The 17,919-nt window shown below is 39.0% G+C and overlaps 1 protein-coding gene across 1 annotated transcript in view; it reads right to left on the reverse strand.

Annotated features, from left to right (window-relative positions):
• LOC116255762 (xanthine dehydrogenase 1-like) overlaps positions 1 to 15,985 on the reverse strand; it is a 46,700-nt gene extending 30,715 nt beyond the window's left edge. Inside the window, 10 exon segments of the mRNA XM_050078227.1 lie at positions 4,080 to 4,241; positions 5,316 to 5,537; positions 5,642 to 5,926; positions 6,566 to 6,805; positions 8,640 to 8,953; positions 9,058 to 9,301; positions 9,495 to 11,003; positions 14,227 to 14,335; positions 14,585 to 14,684; positions 15,641 to 15,985. Coding sequence (XP_049934184.1) covers positions 4,080 to 4,241; positions 5,316 to 5,537; positions 5,642 to 5,926; positions 6,566 to 6,805; positions 8,640 to 8,953; positions 9,058 to 9,301; positions 9,495 to 11,003; positions 14,227 to 14,335; positions 14,585 to 14,684; positions 15,641 to 15,773 — 3,318 coding nt within the window. The 5' untranslated portion in view covers positions 15,774 to 15,985.
• Between the last annotated feature and the right edge of the window lie 1,934 nt (positions 15,986 to 17,919).

The following is a 17,919-nucleotide window of genomic DNA, read 5'->3' on the forward strand; positions in this document are numbered from 1 at the left end:
ACGGGCTCTATCGTTTACCTATGCGTGCTGCTCAGGCTCTCATGACGGCAGTCAGCCAAGCCACGAAGAATAGAGAGGACTCCCTTCAGTTGCTTCTACGGTGGCATGAGCGCCTTGGACACTTGCCTTTTGGCCTTCTTAGACAGTTGTTTCCTGATATATGTTCCAGGTTAGATATGACTATGGTGTCTTGTGATGTCTGTCACCTGGCCAAACATGTTAGGGCTTCGTACCCATTGTCTAGCCATCGGTCTAATGAGGTATTTGCCATGATTCACTCTGATGTGTGGGGGCCTGCAGGGATTCCTTCTTGTCATGGTTTTCAATATTTTATCACCTTTATAGATGATTATTCTCGTAACACTATTGTCTACTTGCTAAAAGACCGTAGTGAAGTTCCTACTGTCATAGAGACTTTCATTGCCTATGTGGAAACTCAATATGGAGCATCTGTTAAGACATTTCGATCTGACAATGCTCGAGAGTATATGTGCCAGTCTGTTGATAGCTTCTTTCGAAAAAAGGGAATTGTTCATGAGACTTCCTGTAGTTATACCCCTCCTCAAAATGGAGTTGCTGAACGAAAAAATCGTCAGTTATTGAATATGACTCGGGCTCTTCTTTTTCAACGTCATGTTCCAAAAAAGTATTGGGGGGATGCTGTGTTGACCAGTGCGTATCTTATAAACCGGTTGCCTAGTCGCGTGTTGAATGGGAAGACGCCTCACTCTCTGTTACCGGGGACTCGTGAACCTTTCTCTCTTCCACTCAGAGTTTTTGGTTGTGTTTGCTTTATTCACAACCATAGTCCTCACATTAAAAAGCTTGATCCAAGATCTATTAAGGGCATTTTTTTAGGGTATTCTCCCACTCAAAAAGGGTACAAGTGTCGAGACCCTTCCACTGGTCGGGCCTATGTTACCAAAGATGTCACTTTCCTTGAACATGTTTCCTATTTTGGTGAGAATCCTCTTCAGGGGGAGTACTCTATGTCACGGGAAGAGTATTCTCCGAGTCAGGAAATTCAGTTTACAGATTTTTTGGACTACAGGCGTGACTCCGTTGGTCCATCTAGTGAGGTGCATGAACAAGAGAAAAATGGTCCATCTAGTGAGGTGCATGAACAGGAGAAAAATGGAGAGTGTTCCATTGAGGCAGAAGAGAAGTGCAATCGTTTATTTGGGCAAGTTTACTCTAGGCGAAGAGTTTGTACAGATGAGATGACAGGTGGTGAGAATTCTACTCCCAATCCAATTAGTCCTTCCCTGGATGACCCAAGTCGTGCGCAGAAGCAACCTGTTGAAGAAGAGATTCAGACTGTTGCTGCTAGTGAAGAGCTTCCCATCGCCCTGCGAAAGGGTGTCAGGTCATGTACTCAACATCCTATTGGTAACTTTTTTTCATATTCTAGACTGAGCAAGGACTACAAATGCTTTGTATCTTCTCTTTCTTTGACTATGATTCCCAGGAATGTTGCTGAGGCTCAGAGTGATCCTAAGTGGACCTATGCTATGCAAGAAGAGATGGAAGCCTTGCGAAGAAACATGACATGGGAAGTTGTAAAGATTCCTGAGGCGGCTCACTTGGTTGGATCTAAGTGGGTCTACACCATCAAGTACAAACCAGATGGGAGTGTTGAAAGATACAAAGCTCGTCTTGTGGCCAAGGGGTTTAGTCAGAAATATGGGATTGATTATTTGGAGACCTTTGCTCCTGTTGCGAAGATGAAGACGGTCAGAGTCATTATCTCTTTAGCTGTGATGAAGGAGTGGAAGATGTACCAACTTGATGTCAAGAACGCATTTCTCAATGGAGACCTTGAAGAGGAAGTATATATGTGTATGCCTCCAGGATATGAGGAACCTGGAAAATGTTGCAAGCTAAGGAAGGCTTTATATGGGCTCAAGCAATCTCCTCGAGCATGGTTTGAACGACTCAGACTTGTCATGAGACAATGTGGATACCATCAAGGGAATGGAGATCATACACTTTTTGTGAAGAGAAATAAGCAAAAGGTTACTATTCTGTTGGTATATGTTGATGATATGATTGTCACAGGTGATGATGAAGATGAAATAATGAAGTTAAAGAAACTGTTGGCGATCGAGTTTGATCTTAAGGACCTTGGTAAGTTGAAATACTTCCTTGGCATAGAAATTGCTAGGTCTGGGACTAGCCTTGTGCTAAATCAACGGAAGTACACTCTAGATTTGTTAAAGGAGACTGGGAAACTAGGGTGTAGACCAGCTTCTACTCCTCTAGATGCTGGCCATAAGCTAAGTCTGAGAGACGGGGAGCCACTCTGTGAAGAGGCAAAAAGAAGATATCAATGTCTTGTAGGGAAGTTAATTTACCTTACTCTCACTAGACCTGATATTACCTTTGTTGTGAATGTGATGAGCCAGTTCATGCATGCTCCCACGGATGCCCACTTGAAGGCTGTTGACAGGATCTTGTGCTACTTGAAGAGGAATCCTGGCAAAGGTCTCTTATATGTCAAGCAAGACACTCTTGGGATTGAAGGTTATTCAGATGCAGACTGGGCAGGCTGTATTGACACTAGGAGGTCCACCTCTGGCTATTGTATTTATTTGGGAGGGAATCTCATAGTGTGGAGAAGTAAAAGGCAAGATGTTTGTTCGCGTTCCAGTGCTGAAGCAGAATACAGAGCTGTTGCTATGGGAGTTTCTGAGCTTTTGTGGCTGAAAGTATTGTTGACTGATATTGGTATAAAAGTTGAAGAACCAATGAAGATGTATTGCGATAACAAGTCTGCAATTAACTTGGCCAACAACCCTGTGCTTCATGACAGAACAAAGCATGTTGAGATTGACCGACATTTCATTCGAGAGAGAATTGATGCTAAAGAACTTATACTTCCTTACATGAGATCTGAAGACCAAACGGCTGATGTTCTGACGAAGGCTTTATCTTCGACCTCATTTGAGAGAAATGTATCCAAGTTGGGCATGTTTGATATGTATGCCCAACTTGAGGGGGAGTGTTGAAGTATGTTAGATGGGTCTCGGGACCGGGTCCGGATCCGTATCCGATCCAACTTGTAGCCCTTGTTGGGCATTATTTAAGTTGTGTAACCCTAATCCTTATTGTGTGAATGAAAGACAAAGGAGAGAGAGAGTCTGGCGGCTAGTGGGCACCGGCTCCTCCTCATTCGTGGTTTTTTTTCCTCTTGTTGAGGGTTTTTCCACGTTACATCGTGATCGTTGTTTCTCTTCCTCTTCTTGTTCGTGTTTCTACAGTCATCATGATTTCTATTCTTTTTCAGGGTTGGAACTAAAGTCGTTACGGGGCAGTTGGGATCTGTCAAACAAGGGGGCTGAGGCTGACATGAAAGTGGGTCGGGTTGTACATTTCACATGAAAGAGAAATAGTACTTCGATCTTTTTGTTTTGTATTTGCTCATATGAAAGAGATGCCAGGAAAATTATCAACACTAATACCAATATTTTCTCGATACTGAAAACTGAAATGCCATACTAAACAATTCCAGTAGGTTTAAAAATATAACAATTTGCAAGGTTCTACTTGGAACACAATGAAGAACAAAGTTCAAGTTCATATTTAGCAAAAGTATGAATAACAAAACAAGTGCCCATGGCTGAATGTTGAATGTCAGTCTCACTGTAGTTCACACTTCACAGATAAGCTCCAGTTTGATTCTACCACCCCATTTGCTTATACAGAAATTACTTTGTGAATTCCACAAAATTTCCAAATCAACATATCTGCAGCCACATCCACATCCATGATGAACATGTAGATATGCACAAAGGGTTGAGAAGTTCAAATGGGAAGATGATCTATCTAGTCAACTTGCATGTCCTATGGAAACAGAACCCGCCTGGTCAGTAAGGCTTGACTTCAAGACCCTGAATTAGACAGATCATCTTAAGCATATAGCAAGGAGAGAAAAACTGCATCATTTTTTCCATATTTGCCATATTATGCATTTTTCATTCCAGCAGCAGGTATAACCTACTGTACACAGAAAAAAAAAGTAAACAAACAAGCACACAATATATACATTTGTGTCTACTTTATTTTTTTGTATAGCTTACTTTATCTGTACTTGTCTCTGATATAAAGACTGAACTGACAGGGATATCGAAGGAGGATGCTGCAATTTGGGCAATCTTCGTGTGCAGCCCCTGGCCCATCTCAACACCCCCATGTGTTACCAAAACAGTTCCATCAATGTAGACTTGCACAAGCGCCCCTGCCTGCAATAAAGAAATAGAAAGAAATGAATCTCAATATTTGAAGTCACATACACTTAACATTAATTAGGAACATCATGAAAATACAATCATGTCTAAAGGATTCACAATTGGCAGTTTTGCGTTGGACAAAGAGCTAGCAGACCATTTTTTATGCGCTTGTTGTGCTTGTGTTATGCCTTTCCATCTGTCACGTGATGTGCAATAACTTGAGGTATGGTTTTGTGCTTTGTAGTCCATACAATGACAAACCTTCAATATCATGACAACTGTCACTGGATAAGATTCTAACACCAACTAGTTCTAGAACATAACCCTCCTCCCATCCTAGACCCAAATCTTTTAAATACATAAGCATCTATTATGAGGACACAAGATCATCAAAACTAATATACTTATGAACAAAAGAACCACAAGCTAGAGAAGATTTTCCAAATCAGCTTGGGTTCTATGTTTGTCACCCTGATGTATATAGACAAAGAAAAGGGGACAAGCTAGAGAAATTTTCCAAATCAGCTTGGGTTCTATGTTCGTCATCCTGATGTATATAGACAAAGAAAAGGGGACAAGCTAGAGAAGATTTTCCAAATCAGCTTGGGTTCTAGAAAAGGGGCGTTGCTGCAAATTATACTTGAATATTTAAGGAAAAAACCTGTTCCAAAAAAATTAACATGGGATACATGCAGAGAGAGAGAGAGGTTGCTGTGTTTGAGCAATCTATGCAATACAAGCTATGCCACTTGGATGCAGTTAATTTCAGGATTTTTTAAGCTAGCCAATATTGTCAACAAAATAGTGCCACATTGACAAAACATTGCCTGAAAGTAGTTATTCTGATGTTATCATGATTACATCACAATATTTTCCCCTTCTCTAAATAGGATATAGGTCAAAATGTCTACTTTTTCTTATTCTTTTTCTTCTTTCTAGACATCGCTTTGTGGCACCCAAGCTAAAGCTGCACCTGCATCCTGCAAAACTGGTGGGCAGCCTGAGTGCCACATCTGCACGACTTTCTAAGACAAACTTTCATAAATTTTCAATTTTCCTGTCAGTGCCATTTGCAACTATCGTTACCTGGTTCATGAACTTTGTTGTAAAGGATATGCCAAATTTTGTGGGAACCATTGCAATTCCACGTTTCCTCCAACGGTTTTCTGCATTAAACTGATTTACATCATCACGAGCTTTAACGAATTCTGAAGATGTTTTTAGTTCATCCCAAACTCTTCCAAGAGTGCAGTTCTCAAGCGGTTGGCCATAGTGTGTTACAGATCTCTCATGTTGGAAATTAATTTCCTGAACAAAGAGAAATATACCAGTCATGTCGCTTTTTTAAAAAAAGTACAAGGTTCCAACAAAACAGTTACCCAAATTGCAGAGAGAGAGAAAATTTTGGATACCCTTATCTCTTCTGAGCTTTTATGGAGTTCCATAGCAATTCTTTGGATCCAGTTCTCCGTGATTAGCATGCCCTGTGGTCCTCCAAATCCACGGAATGCTGTATTACTTGGCAAATTAGTGTAGCAAACTTTCCCTCTAATTCTCACATTAGGTATGTCATAGACATTATCAGAATGGAATATTGCCCGTTCAAGAACAGCATAAGACAGATCTAGAGAATTTCCTGCATTATTGTATATTTCAAGGTCCAGAGCAAGAACCTTGCCTTCATTTGTGAAACCAACCTGTAACAAGTAAAAAACACAAAAAGAACAGTGAAATCCGGGTCATGCTCCAAAGAGAAATAGGATGCTCATGATCACTATTGTGCTTGGGAGGTGAATTAGGATAAGAATACAGGTTTTATAAAGCTCGCGTTAATGCCCAGAATTTTGTAAATGTGTTGATTCTTAGTCAAGGAACCATGCTTACCATGTCCGCAAGTCAGATTAGGGAAAAATGTCAGAAATATTCAGTTTGTCTTAGCGTGTGTGATGTAAGATTTTGATTCGCCCAAGATGCTTACTTTAATGAAGAAGATAAGATGTGAGAGAAAGGGCAGCAATCGAAAAGAAAACCCAAACACAGTAAGATCTGTTCATTCGTTCATTCATATATATATATATATACTGTTCACATCCATAGGGTACAGACATACCCTTAAACAACATAAAGGACTTACAAAGTGCCATTGATGAATGGCACTTTAATGTAAATGGGTACAACTGGGTCTTGATCCAACCAAACAAATAACTTCTTTTGACATGGTATACATACTCAAGTCATTGTGTATACATACTCAAGTAACCCTCTGTACGTGTAACCATAAAATATTATATGACAATTAACCCACTTATTCAACATAAAAAGGGAGACCTATTTACCTTATATTTGCCCAAAAAGCTGTGTCGTTGGCCTGTGATCATCATGTCAACATCCCTATCTAATGTCAGCTTTACAGGTCTTCTCAGAAGGTATGCCGGAATAGATGCTGCAGCAGCAATGAATGCTGATCTTGTCTCCTTTCCACCAAAACCGCCACCAATGCGTTTTGTTTTGCAAACAACTTTGGACATTGGAAGATTAAGAACATGTGCAACATATTTCTGGTGCTTTTGTGGAGACTGCATGGAAGATTGAAAGCAAAAACACAAAATTCAAGCTCATGTATACACAATGACTGCAGGGATTAGTGACAAACTACGAATTAAACAACGAACAAGAAAGCAAATTGAAGGATTATAGAGAAAGCATAAAAATAAAGGAAGGAAATAATGTGAAAGAAGAATGTAGGGTTTTCATTAATCTTCACCCCCAAAATGAACCACACGTCCACCGTAAATAGCTAACTAAACTCGGTCTTGGATCCATTATTGAAACAAAAATATCCGAACCTAATAAATGAAAATCAATAAGAAACTGGGAAAAAAAACCCAATAATATGGATCCAAACTACATATAATATTAAATAAACTGCTCATGCGTCATTCTCCCCGGATTGAAAAACAGTCGCCCTCTACGATGAGAGATCTGATGCTCAGGGGCAACAATAATGGAAATCCGATCCCCGCAATCCAAATCCGCTTCAAGAAAAGCATGTGAAAATGGGTTTTCTTTTTTGGCAGAACCAGGTAGATGGACCCTGGTATTGGGGCAACCATTGGGTACCTGCGTCGCTTCTGGCGGAGAGAACGGCAGTGGCAACCTCACTGTTGGGAATAGGGCTGACCGGCAGTAAACAGGTGGCGTCTGGCAGCATCAGAACTTGTCTAAGGGATAGGTTTCTGGTGGTACTAACAAAGAGATGCTCCATTCGCTGCTGAAACCTCAACCCCTCGCCTACGTCAAACCCTTCGTTGGTGACACTAAAAATGCCAGTCTGAGCATTGACGGGAAAGACACTCGGGCCAGGATGTGATTCACCACCATGCTCGTCACTATGCATACGAACCGGTGTTTGAAATATGCTTTGTTCCTTTGATTCTGATTTTGTTGATGAATGTTTATCTTCGATATGGTGCCTCCATGCTTTGAGCGAGTCCATCTTCTTTGTGTCGTGAGCGGGATCTTCATTCATATGCTCCGGATCTTCTTGCATGCTTGTCAGCATACTCAGACAGCCATATCATCCTTGGATCTTCCTTACACTTACCACTGACCTTTGAGCTTTCTTTTTTCGGTGCTTTTACCATAGCAGGATCGTTCCTTAAATCTTCATTCATTGTTGAAGACAAAGGAATAACCCTGGGCTCTAATACCACTTTGGCGCAGTGATTAGAGGGTTAGCTCTAATCCCCGTGACAAACGGCGAATTAAACAACGAACAAGAAAGCAAATTGAAAGGAACGTAGAGAAAGCATAGAAATAAAGGAAGGAAATAACTTAAAAGGAGAGATTAGGGTTTTCATTAATCTTCACCCCCAAAATGAACCGCACGTCCAACTTAAATTCGATCTTGAATCCATTATTGAACTAAAAAGATCCAAACCTAATAAATGAAAATAAAAAACAAACTAATAAAATAAACCCAATAATATGGATCCAACCTACATATAATATTAAATGAATTGCTCCTGTGTCACTGTCTTTCAGTTTAGTTCCTCGTTGGTTTCCATCTAAGCGTATATTTTTCCTTGTTCTCAAAAACTGAAGATTGTTGCTGGCAGTCTCAGAAGGAACATACAACAACATTTTTTTTCCCATTTTAGATTAATATAGAATTTCAATGCATGACTGAATGTCACATTGTTAACTAATCCACAACATACACTCCCAGTAAAGGACAAAGCATATAGAAAAGAAAAGTATATGATTCAAGAAAGAATGGAGAAGCATTAATAGATGCGCAGAATGAAATTTGACAAAGACTAAATCTGCTGACAAAAAAAGACTGGAGTTCGACTACTAGAAAACAGGCGACAAAGTATAACAAAAGGAGTCGCACAAAAGGTCACCTACTTGGGTAGAAGATACCATATGAACTTCATTGCCACCATCCACTGTCCACACAAGACTGCTTTGAGGCTCCATGTAGAAATGTTCCTGGCCTCCTACTTGCACTTCACCTTCTATAAATTTGATATATGATCCAGAGCCAAGAAACAATTCTACATCTCCTTTATGCAGAAATATCTCAGCATTTGGGTAGAAACTGTTCTCTCTAACGGCATCTTTTATGGTGAAAACAGCAGGCAGTTCTTCATACTGAACTTTTACTTTTTTGGATGCAAACTTTGCATTTTCTTGTGCGTCAGCCACAACAATGCCAATGACCTGCCCAAGACATGAGCAAAAGACATTATACTGATGAACAAAATGACTAGAGAAAAAATATGAATCAGCACATAAACAATTTTGCAAATAAAATTGTGCCTTTCCTGGCCAACACATGTTACAAACTCAGATGCAAAAAGCTCCTCATCATGGAGAATTGGCCCGATTTTGTTACTTCCTGGTACATCCCTTGCCAGAAACAATCCCATAAAACCTGGTGAGGATTTTGCTTCAGAGTCATCAATGCTGAGGATACGAGCATGCGGTTTACTACTCAGTACTAGTGCTGCATGTAGACCATTTGAAGGCATTGGTGCATCATCAGTGTACTCTGCCTCCCCACTGACCTAGAAACATCCACAGATGAACTCCTTAACTAAATAACCCGCCAAAAAAACATTCAGTCAGACACATGCGTACAAGTATGTAATAGTATTTGATGAAAAAGCACAGAGAACAAGTAGTCACAAAAAGTGATCTTCAAATATAACGCTCGTAAGGATTATATAAATTGAATTCCCCATTCACCCCTTCTCTTACCTGCATCTCTGCTGATAGATGCATAATAGGAGAGCCAACAGGCTTGCCATGTTTTACAATTTCATAATTCTGAACTCCTTTTGTTGTCACCTTTTTATAAGGCTGCACAGCTGATAAATAAGAAGGTTGCAAGCACCGAATGATAGAACCACTTGCTTCAAGGTCAGCAGTAATCCACAGGTATAACTTGAAGAAAAAACTCAATGTTAAAGATTTGCGGAATTCAACCATTCCACCAGGTGCATCATCTGCTAAAATCATCTCATCTTTTAGAGTGTCTAAAGCACCATCTAGCAGGTCTGGACCCCAGTCTTTTCCCTTGAGGAAAAACTCAGTTTTTGTTGCCAAATACGGAACGGGAGCAATACCACCATAAACAATAGATGCTTCTGAAATTTTCACAGCCATACCATTTTTCTCGAGAAGAATACGCATCCCTGCATTTACAAGTGCAATGTCATCATCTCGCCGATGTGCTTGCTTGAACTCTTTCACATACTCAGAGTGTCTAGTCCAGGGTAAGAAAATCGACAGTAAAATCTCATTATGTTTTAGATCAACTCTGCGGTAGCCCTTAAAGAAATTCTTTGCTAAAGTTGTTCGAGTGTTCCCCTGGCAATCAACTATTCTGAACTCCGCCCTGGAAGCTATCCAAAGTGGGTTCAGGTCTGATATTGGACTTGCAGTACAGATATTGCCACCAACTGAAGCAACATTTTTTATCTGATTCCCAGCAAACCACTTTAGTTGTTCAAGTATGGCCCTGCATGCTGAAGTTTCATGAAAACTCCGCTTCGATACGACCTCCTTAAGAGCAATTGACAGGGTTGTCAGCCTCACAGCAGAACCAATTTCTAATCCATCATCTTTCACAACTAATGCACAAAGTTCTGGCACATAAGCAACCAGAATTAACACTTGATATCGAGCATCCTTAAACCTTGTTTCTATTCCAACCTCGGTATTGCCAACTATTAGCCTAGCATCAGGATGTCTTGACTTTAAATCTAATACTTGCTCTAGATTAAGTGGACGAAACCACTTAATCCCACCAAACCCAGACAAACTTAAGGGAACCATCTTCCTCAACAAAAGCTCTGGAGGAAAAATAAGCTCCTTGTCTGAATATGAGCTCCCAACAGTTTCACTACAGGCAATATGTTTATAATTCGTAGAACAAACTTCGTCCATGCTAGATGTTTCGGGGTAGCCTGCAGACATGGCTCCACAAGTGCACTGTTTCCCACTCAATGGACAAACAAATGCATTGCTGGAGATACCAGGCGATGAATGATGAGTATACATTGGATCATCCTTTTTAGCAAATACCTTGAACGCATCAACTATTGCCCTATAGCCAGTGCATCGACATAGGTTCCCTGCAAGTGCTTCTTCAATTTGTTCTTCAGTTGGTTTCCCTTTGCTAGATCTCAACAAAGCATACATGGACATAACAAAACCAGGAGTGCAAAAGCCACATTGAGATCCATGAGCATAGGCCAAGGATTTCTGTAAAGGCACATGTGACTGGTGTTACAAATCATTGGAGTAAAAGAAAGGAAAGCATCGGATTAAATAAAATTTTACCCAAGAAAGAAAGCATAGGATTAAAAGCATTGTTCAATCATATCCTACATAATGCATTAGTACACTTACTTTTCTGCTTCCCTACTTAACCGTTACCATTACAAATATAAAATAGGTGGTTGTCCAAATACTCCATCCAACAGAGACCTGATGTAGACAACATGCCTCATCATGATCAGGAAACAACTACCAAAATCAGCAGTCACAAGGTTTGTATTAGCTGTAGTCACGACAATGTTAATCACCTGATACCATGTAGAAGTCAAAGAGACATTATGCTCAAACTAGGAATCAGAGTGGGGTACAAAAGGAAACCTATCTATGAAGAGTATTAGCAATAATGCAGCATATCAGAATGCATTGGTCAACATGCATTATATTAGCTCCTTGCTAATACAATACAAAGCCAATACAGGCTCTTTTTTTATTTTATAATTCAAGTTAAAATGTTAAGTTATTTTTATAAAGTCATAACACCAAAAAGTGGAGTGCAAGCCGACAAGTAACAACATATATCAGCCAATATGCATGTCATAACAGGGAGCAAACCAGTAAGGCACTGATACTGTTTTTTACAGCATTGATCAAAATCACAGAATAAAGAAACATTTAATTTTTTTCCTTCCACGTCCTAAGTGTTTAGATAACTCTCCACCAGAACGCCGCAAAGGCGCACAAAATCTGGAAAATGTGAAGCGGATAGCTTACAGCTCCACAAGTTTCTTTTCCTTCTTAACAAAGTAATAGGTCCAGTTGATCTAAATTAGAGCACATGCTCATCCAAATTGGACAGATTTTCAAGTAATGCAATTGGACCAGACGTTATGGATCAGGGTGGAAATCTTTCCATAAGCTGACAGATTAAGGGTAGAATTAGAAGTGAAGGTGATAAGCTCCAGAATTAACAAACTAAAGAGTCATATAAATACCCATAGATGACAGCCAGGAATCCATGGTTTGCAGAATCATTATTTGTATGTCACTAAATACTAGAAAATTTCTGCATCCTTCTTTAAAGAACCCTCACTCATATGGTATCGGTATAATAAAGAACTACAGTAAGCATTCCACCTCAATTTTATAATTGCAAGTAACAATTCAACTGTGAAATTTCCATTAAAAATACTAGTACAAGCAGAAAGCAAATGAAATCTACCAACATGAACCAACAAAAATGCAGACAACAAAAGCCAACAAATTATTAGCAGACCTTACCCCATGGCTACTTAACCAAGTGGAAAGGAGATTAAGTTGACCTTTGTTGGTTTTTCTATTCTCTTTTTAGAGTTTTCTATGTTTTTGGGAGCAAAGAAAAGCAACTTGATGAAAGAGAGTGACCCTTGATGATATCCATTACAACCAAGTTTAATTTGTAGTTTGTACAAGTTGAGCTGGCCGCAGTTCACAAATACAAAATATTTCCACCTGCATCTTAATGTTGATTTTTTATAAGCAAAACACAAGAATAAATAGGAAAATTTTGATTAAATGTGGAACACGTAGAATTAAAATCAAGACAGGAAGCTCCTGAATTCATCACTTTTCATTTACAGCACCCAAGTGGAGCCTTAGTTAAAACTTAAAACCATAAACATGGATATCACCAATATTTTGAAAATATTGTAATCTTATCATAACAAAAAAGGAAAAAATGTTATTATCAGGAACATACCATGATGTTTTTGAAATATCACAGAAAAAAAAAACTTATTGTAGTAATATCTGGATCTTATAACGACATATATATAGTAAACTGTTACGTCCACTTTAACTGTTAAAAACAGTAAAATATCACAGAAAAATCATCATAATTTTTTCATAACCAACTTAATCCTCAAAATTGACATAATTTATATAAAAGAAAGATCACATCTTTGAAAGATTTTGGGTTTCTTCTGAAGTTCTTTCTTTTGCAGGAAAAGGAAAGGAAAAACAATTTGATACTTCACAATCAGTGTTCGATCACTAGATAAAGACCTTGAGTTAGATTTGAACAAAACCCCAACTTGAGCAATATAGCTCCACCAAATGGCATTCATCATAAGCCGGACATTAGAATTTAGAAGTACTTAGGAAATTTCCAAACATGTGCTTTTTTATGTTGTAGGAGAAGGCAGAACTGTAAGGTGAAAAAACAAAACAGTATTAGAATCACAATGATGAGTTACACATTTATATAATATTATGAGGACAAAGTAAGAGAATGGAAGACATAATAAGGCTTGTCTTCAGAATGGACCCACAAATTTAGAAGAAAGCCATCCAAGAGCACATTACCCTATATGTGCATATATTTCTTGGGCTCATGCAATTCCCAATAAACAAAGAAACTTGATTTGTAACTACAGACAATCATATCCAGGAGGTATTATTTGCTTCAAGTAAGACGTAGCCGGTATTGCTTACCAAGATATTGCAGTTTGCAGAGTAATAGCCAAAGGTGAGAAGATGAAATGTGGATCAAACAATGAAACTTGATTTGTAATTACTATAGACAATCATATTCAGGAGGCATTACTTGCTTCAAGTATGAAGTAGCTAGTATTGCGTGCCAAGATATTGCCGTTTGCAAAGAAATAACCAAAGGTGAATAGATTAAATGCCAACCTCTCTTTCATGGATCGACAGAGAGAGGTAAGTCATAGTGGAATAGTTTGTGAAATGAGCAATTAAAACCACATAGAATATTATGAAGCCCGCTATCAGCCAACTCAAGATAAGTAAACATACAAAAGGTGTCACGTTGAGATCAAGCTTAATTTCAGGCACAGTATCTGATCTAGCTAGAATTTAAAATAAAAGCAAGACTTCGATAAAGAATCCTTTGTCAGTTTGTGTTACGGAAAGGGAAGTGTGATGATAGATGTGCCATCCATAAATTAAATCCTCCAAAGTTTGTAAACCTAATCAGGCAGTGAAGGCCAAGCAAACTTGACCAGGACCATTCTAAGTCCACATAAGATTGCATATATTGTGTATCTGAAAAGCAAGATGCCAAAGAGTGTTTGGTTGGATCTGATATCTAAAGTTACAAAAGAATGACATAATGACTTAATAGTTCTTGAACAAGCAAAACATACAAGTGAATGGCAATGAAACGTTAAATTGATTTATCAGGACCCATAAAAGTAGCAAAGAACAATACCTGGACTGGATGCAAACCACGTTGATGGTTTCCAAGACCCTCCACAGTAATTACATGCATTCCCTCTACAGAATAAAGTGGTGCCAAACATGCATTAACAGCATAGTGCCTGCACCATGCTTTCATGTGTTAGTCAGTCTACCATCCTCATGACATGAAAAGAAGAGTTTAACTTGAAACATGGCCTAACAGTTATAGATGGTTACATCAATGCACCAAACCATAAATGTCAACTAAGCCTATTACACATAAAAATCATTTCATGGCAACCTTGAGCATGCAAATGTGCTGTTCCCAGAAAATCTCCAGGTCCAGAGTGCACTACAAATGTTAGCAGAATAAAATCAATGATACTCACATGGTTTTCTTTAAATGGTGATCATAGTAAGATAGGAGAACAGTACAAGCGCCACAACCACCTTCACCACAGCCCAGTTTGGTGCCAGTAAGCCCTAAGTCTACCATTCCAACAGACGCATATCAGTTATTGCACAAGAAATTGGTCCTTTGGCACATGGTAGCCCAAGTTCTTGGTTCAGTAATAATGAAAATCAATATTATGTAGGAAATCTTGAAGTGGACAAGAGTCAATTAACATAATGTGTTCTACAGCTTACCATCCAAAAACAAGAATATGAGGAAGAGAAAGATAAGATGGGTGGTGGTGAGTGATGACCTACAGAATGCATACAAATTTGATGACCCCATAAATTTCCTGAAGTTCATAGCAACAAAAATAATGGATACCAGGAAGCTTTAATCCATTAAAAGACAAACATGCAGGTCATTAAAGATGGATTACCATGTTAGCAGCTGCTAGGATTTGTGGTTTCAGCCAGTACCTGCTATGCGCTCTTTTCACTTTCACATTGAAATAACTGAAGCTATTTTCAGTGAACACGTAATCAGTACAACAAACACTAGAATGTCTAAGGCTGCAGCAACCTTGAGTTGGATAATGCCAAATATTTAAGGAATCACACCCATTGGAAAATAAAATAAAATGGCCTAACTAGTTCACAACAATATCTAAAGAGCTCATTACAACCTTTGTGGTCAAAAGCACGCTTGGACGCAAGGCAGCAGCCAACATACTTATGCTGGGTAAATCGAAAAATTTTACCACGAAAGAAGACGACGCCAGGTGCATGTAAAGTAACGAAGGACACCACATCAAGGTGCTGAGAGAGTTAGGCAAGAAAGATGTAGAGAATTACAATGAAAAACAGAATACCAAAGATCAAAAATCAAATTTCTGTGGTACAACTCAATAAACCAACTAAAAATAACAAAAAGATCGCCGCATAATTCGACCATCAAATTCCAGTATCAAGTTCTACTAAGGCAAATGTAGCCCATCATAACGTTTTTTAACAAAAGAACAAAAGAGAAGACGAAGGAGAGTTTTGAACACCTCTGAGATACTGAAGGAGGGTGATATGAGCAAACCCGTCAGACAACACGTGCCTGACGCCATTGACGTAGATGATGGGTTCCTGGTAGGTCTCCATCCGGCCCAAATTGTCGTCTTCCCTCATCGAACCCATCCACAGGGAGCTCCCAATTTACGACCACCAAACCTTGTACTGAGCTTCCACCACCCAGAACGCCAAAATAGCGAGCGAGGAGATCAAAGCAGAGAGAAGGACGCCGATTTCCTCCACTATGCCTGCCACAGTTACGTGCCCACGACGCTCCCTCCTCCGTTGATGGAGAGCAACGAGTAGGTGGCGTAAACCAAAAAAAAACCACGTGGACATCAGAAATTTCCGTATGTTTTTTAAACGGATATACGGATAGTCTTGTTGCTGTGTCGGCGGCGGCGTAAAAAAAATTCCAAATTAGCGGGCTGCATACAATTTGCGGCGACATATAGTTTTAATATAGTTTTAGGTAGCGTTTGGCAAAATCCCAGGATTTAATCCTGGAATCAGTCCAACTGGGATTTGTATCCCCATTCCAAAAGGAGTTGTGTTTGGCTGATAAGGATTTTGATGCTAAGAATTTTATTCAGTGTTTGTTGATTACGGTGGAAGAAATTTTTTATAGTGGAAAAAAAATACCAGAGGCCTCCAACAGATTTGAACATTGACAAACTTAGTCGCTCGCTCCAAACAAAAATGATTGCGACTGAATGTAGACCATGATGCGAAATAATCATCCGTCATAACTGAATAATGATTTTAGTACATGAACGCTAGTATACACTTCCACAGTGGAATCCATGCTTGCCAAACACGCCCTTGTAAGCATTTGGGTGCTAAACAAATGATAGAGGTAGTCTCACTAATAAAATGAGCTGAATTCAAATTAAGTGACTACCATTTAAACCACTAAAGAGATTAAGGGCATTTAGATGATAGTCTAAATTGGCTTCCATTCCAAAACACCATTTCAGGTTCATTTGGATGATATCAAAATTGACTTCTATCATACCTAATTTTAACAAAGCCTGGTTTGTAAAAGCATGAAAAACCTGTTTTTCTTGGAGATTTTTTTTGGTAAAACTAGTGATTCGATGAGATGCCGAGAGCACCCCCTCCCCCCACCCATGAGGTCTAAGGTTGCTTCATGACATGGGTGACCTTACAGTTATTCTCATCAACTTGAGAGTAGTGTCTGCCATTGTTTGTAGTCCAAAAGAATAGCACTTATAAGAATTAAACTGAAGACCGGACTTTCATCCTCGACTAGATATGTTACAACCCTTGGGCCATTTTCAGGTAAAACTGGTTTTTGCTTGTTCCTCTAAATCTTTGTCTTCTTCAAATATCCAAACCAAATTTTACAATGGTTGACTTGGTTTGGGTTTTACAATGTCACATTGTTATTGCATGTTGGAAAGGTCTTGATGGACTACATGAAGTTTTGACCAATTGACTTATTTATTGGACTATGGGAAGAAGACGAAGAAATGACCTCAATTGGTGATGTCAAGATGATTCCACTGATATAACATCTTCATGGTATTATTTGCTTCATTATTTCACTGTTTTCGCTTATACATAATTTGATGCATGTAGGCCAAATTGCTACCTATCGATGCACATTCATCGGTGTGATCAGGGATTCTCACGACCAAGGCAGCTCTTCACCCCTCCATTATCTTCCCCTTCCAGGGATAAGGTGAGAGGCATCTTCAAATTTGGTGCAACAAGGAGTGACATTGGAGAGCCTTCTCTTGGAGCCTCATATCATGGAGTTTGAGTCTTCCTTATCTAAGTTTTGTTGGAGCATCGACTGGTAGGTGTTTTTTCCTCTCTTTAATTTTTCCTAAGGTTGTGTCTAGAAACATGCCTTTTCTTCTTATTTTATTGTTTTCAACATGTTGATTGCTGCTTTCCTTCATATTTTTATAGATCTAGACATTGGTTTTCGTAGCTTGTTGGGATTTCTGCAAAGAAGGCTGCCAACGGATGCTATCCACTTGATGATCTCCCTTCTTGTCTCTTCTCCAACCTACCATTGGCCTTTTTTTCTTATTTTTGGTGTCATGTTTGTTGTCTAAGGTGCAGATTAGTAGTGTTTTTATATGTTGTAAAATATGTGTATTATGTTTATTAGTATGTATATTTTTGTAATAGTACATGTAAAAGAGAAGTCTGTCGCATCCTCATTCCACCAGCCAATTCCCTTTCTTACTTTATGACTAATATAGATGTTAGGAAAGTTATATGTTTATTTAATTTTCCT

This window comes from Nymphaea colorata, chromosome 6, assembly GCF_008831285.2.
Source record: "Nymphaea colorata isolate Beijing-Zhang1983 chromosome 6, ASM883128v2, whole genome shotgun sequence".
NCBI classification, from domain to species: domain Eukaryota; kingdom Viridiplantae; phylum Streptophyta; class Magnoliopsida; order Nymphaeales; family Nymphaeaceae; genus Nymphaea; species Nymphaea colorata.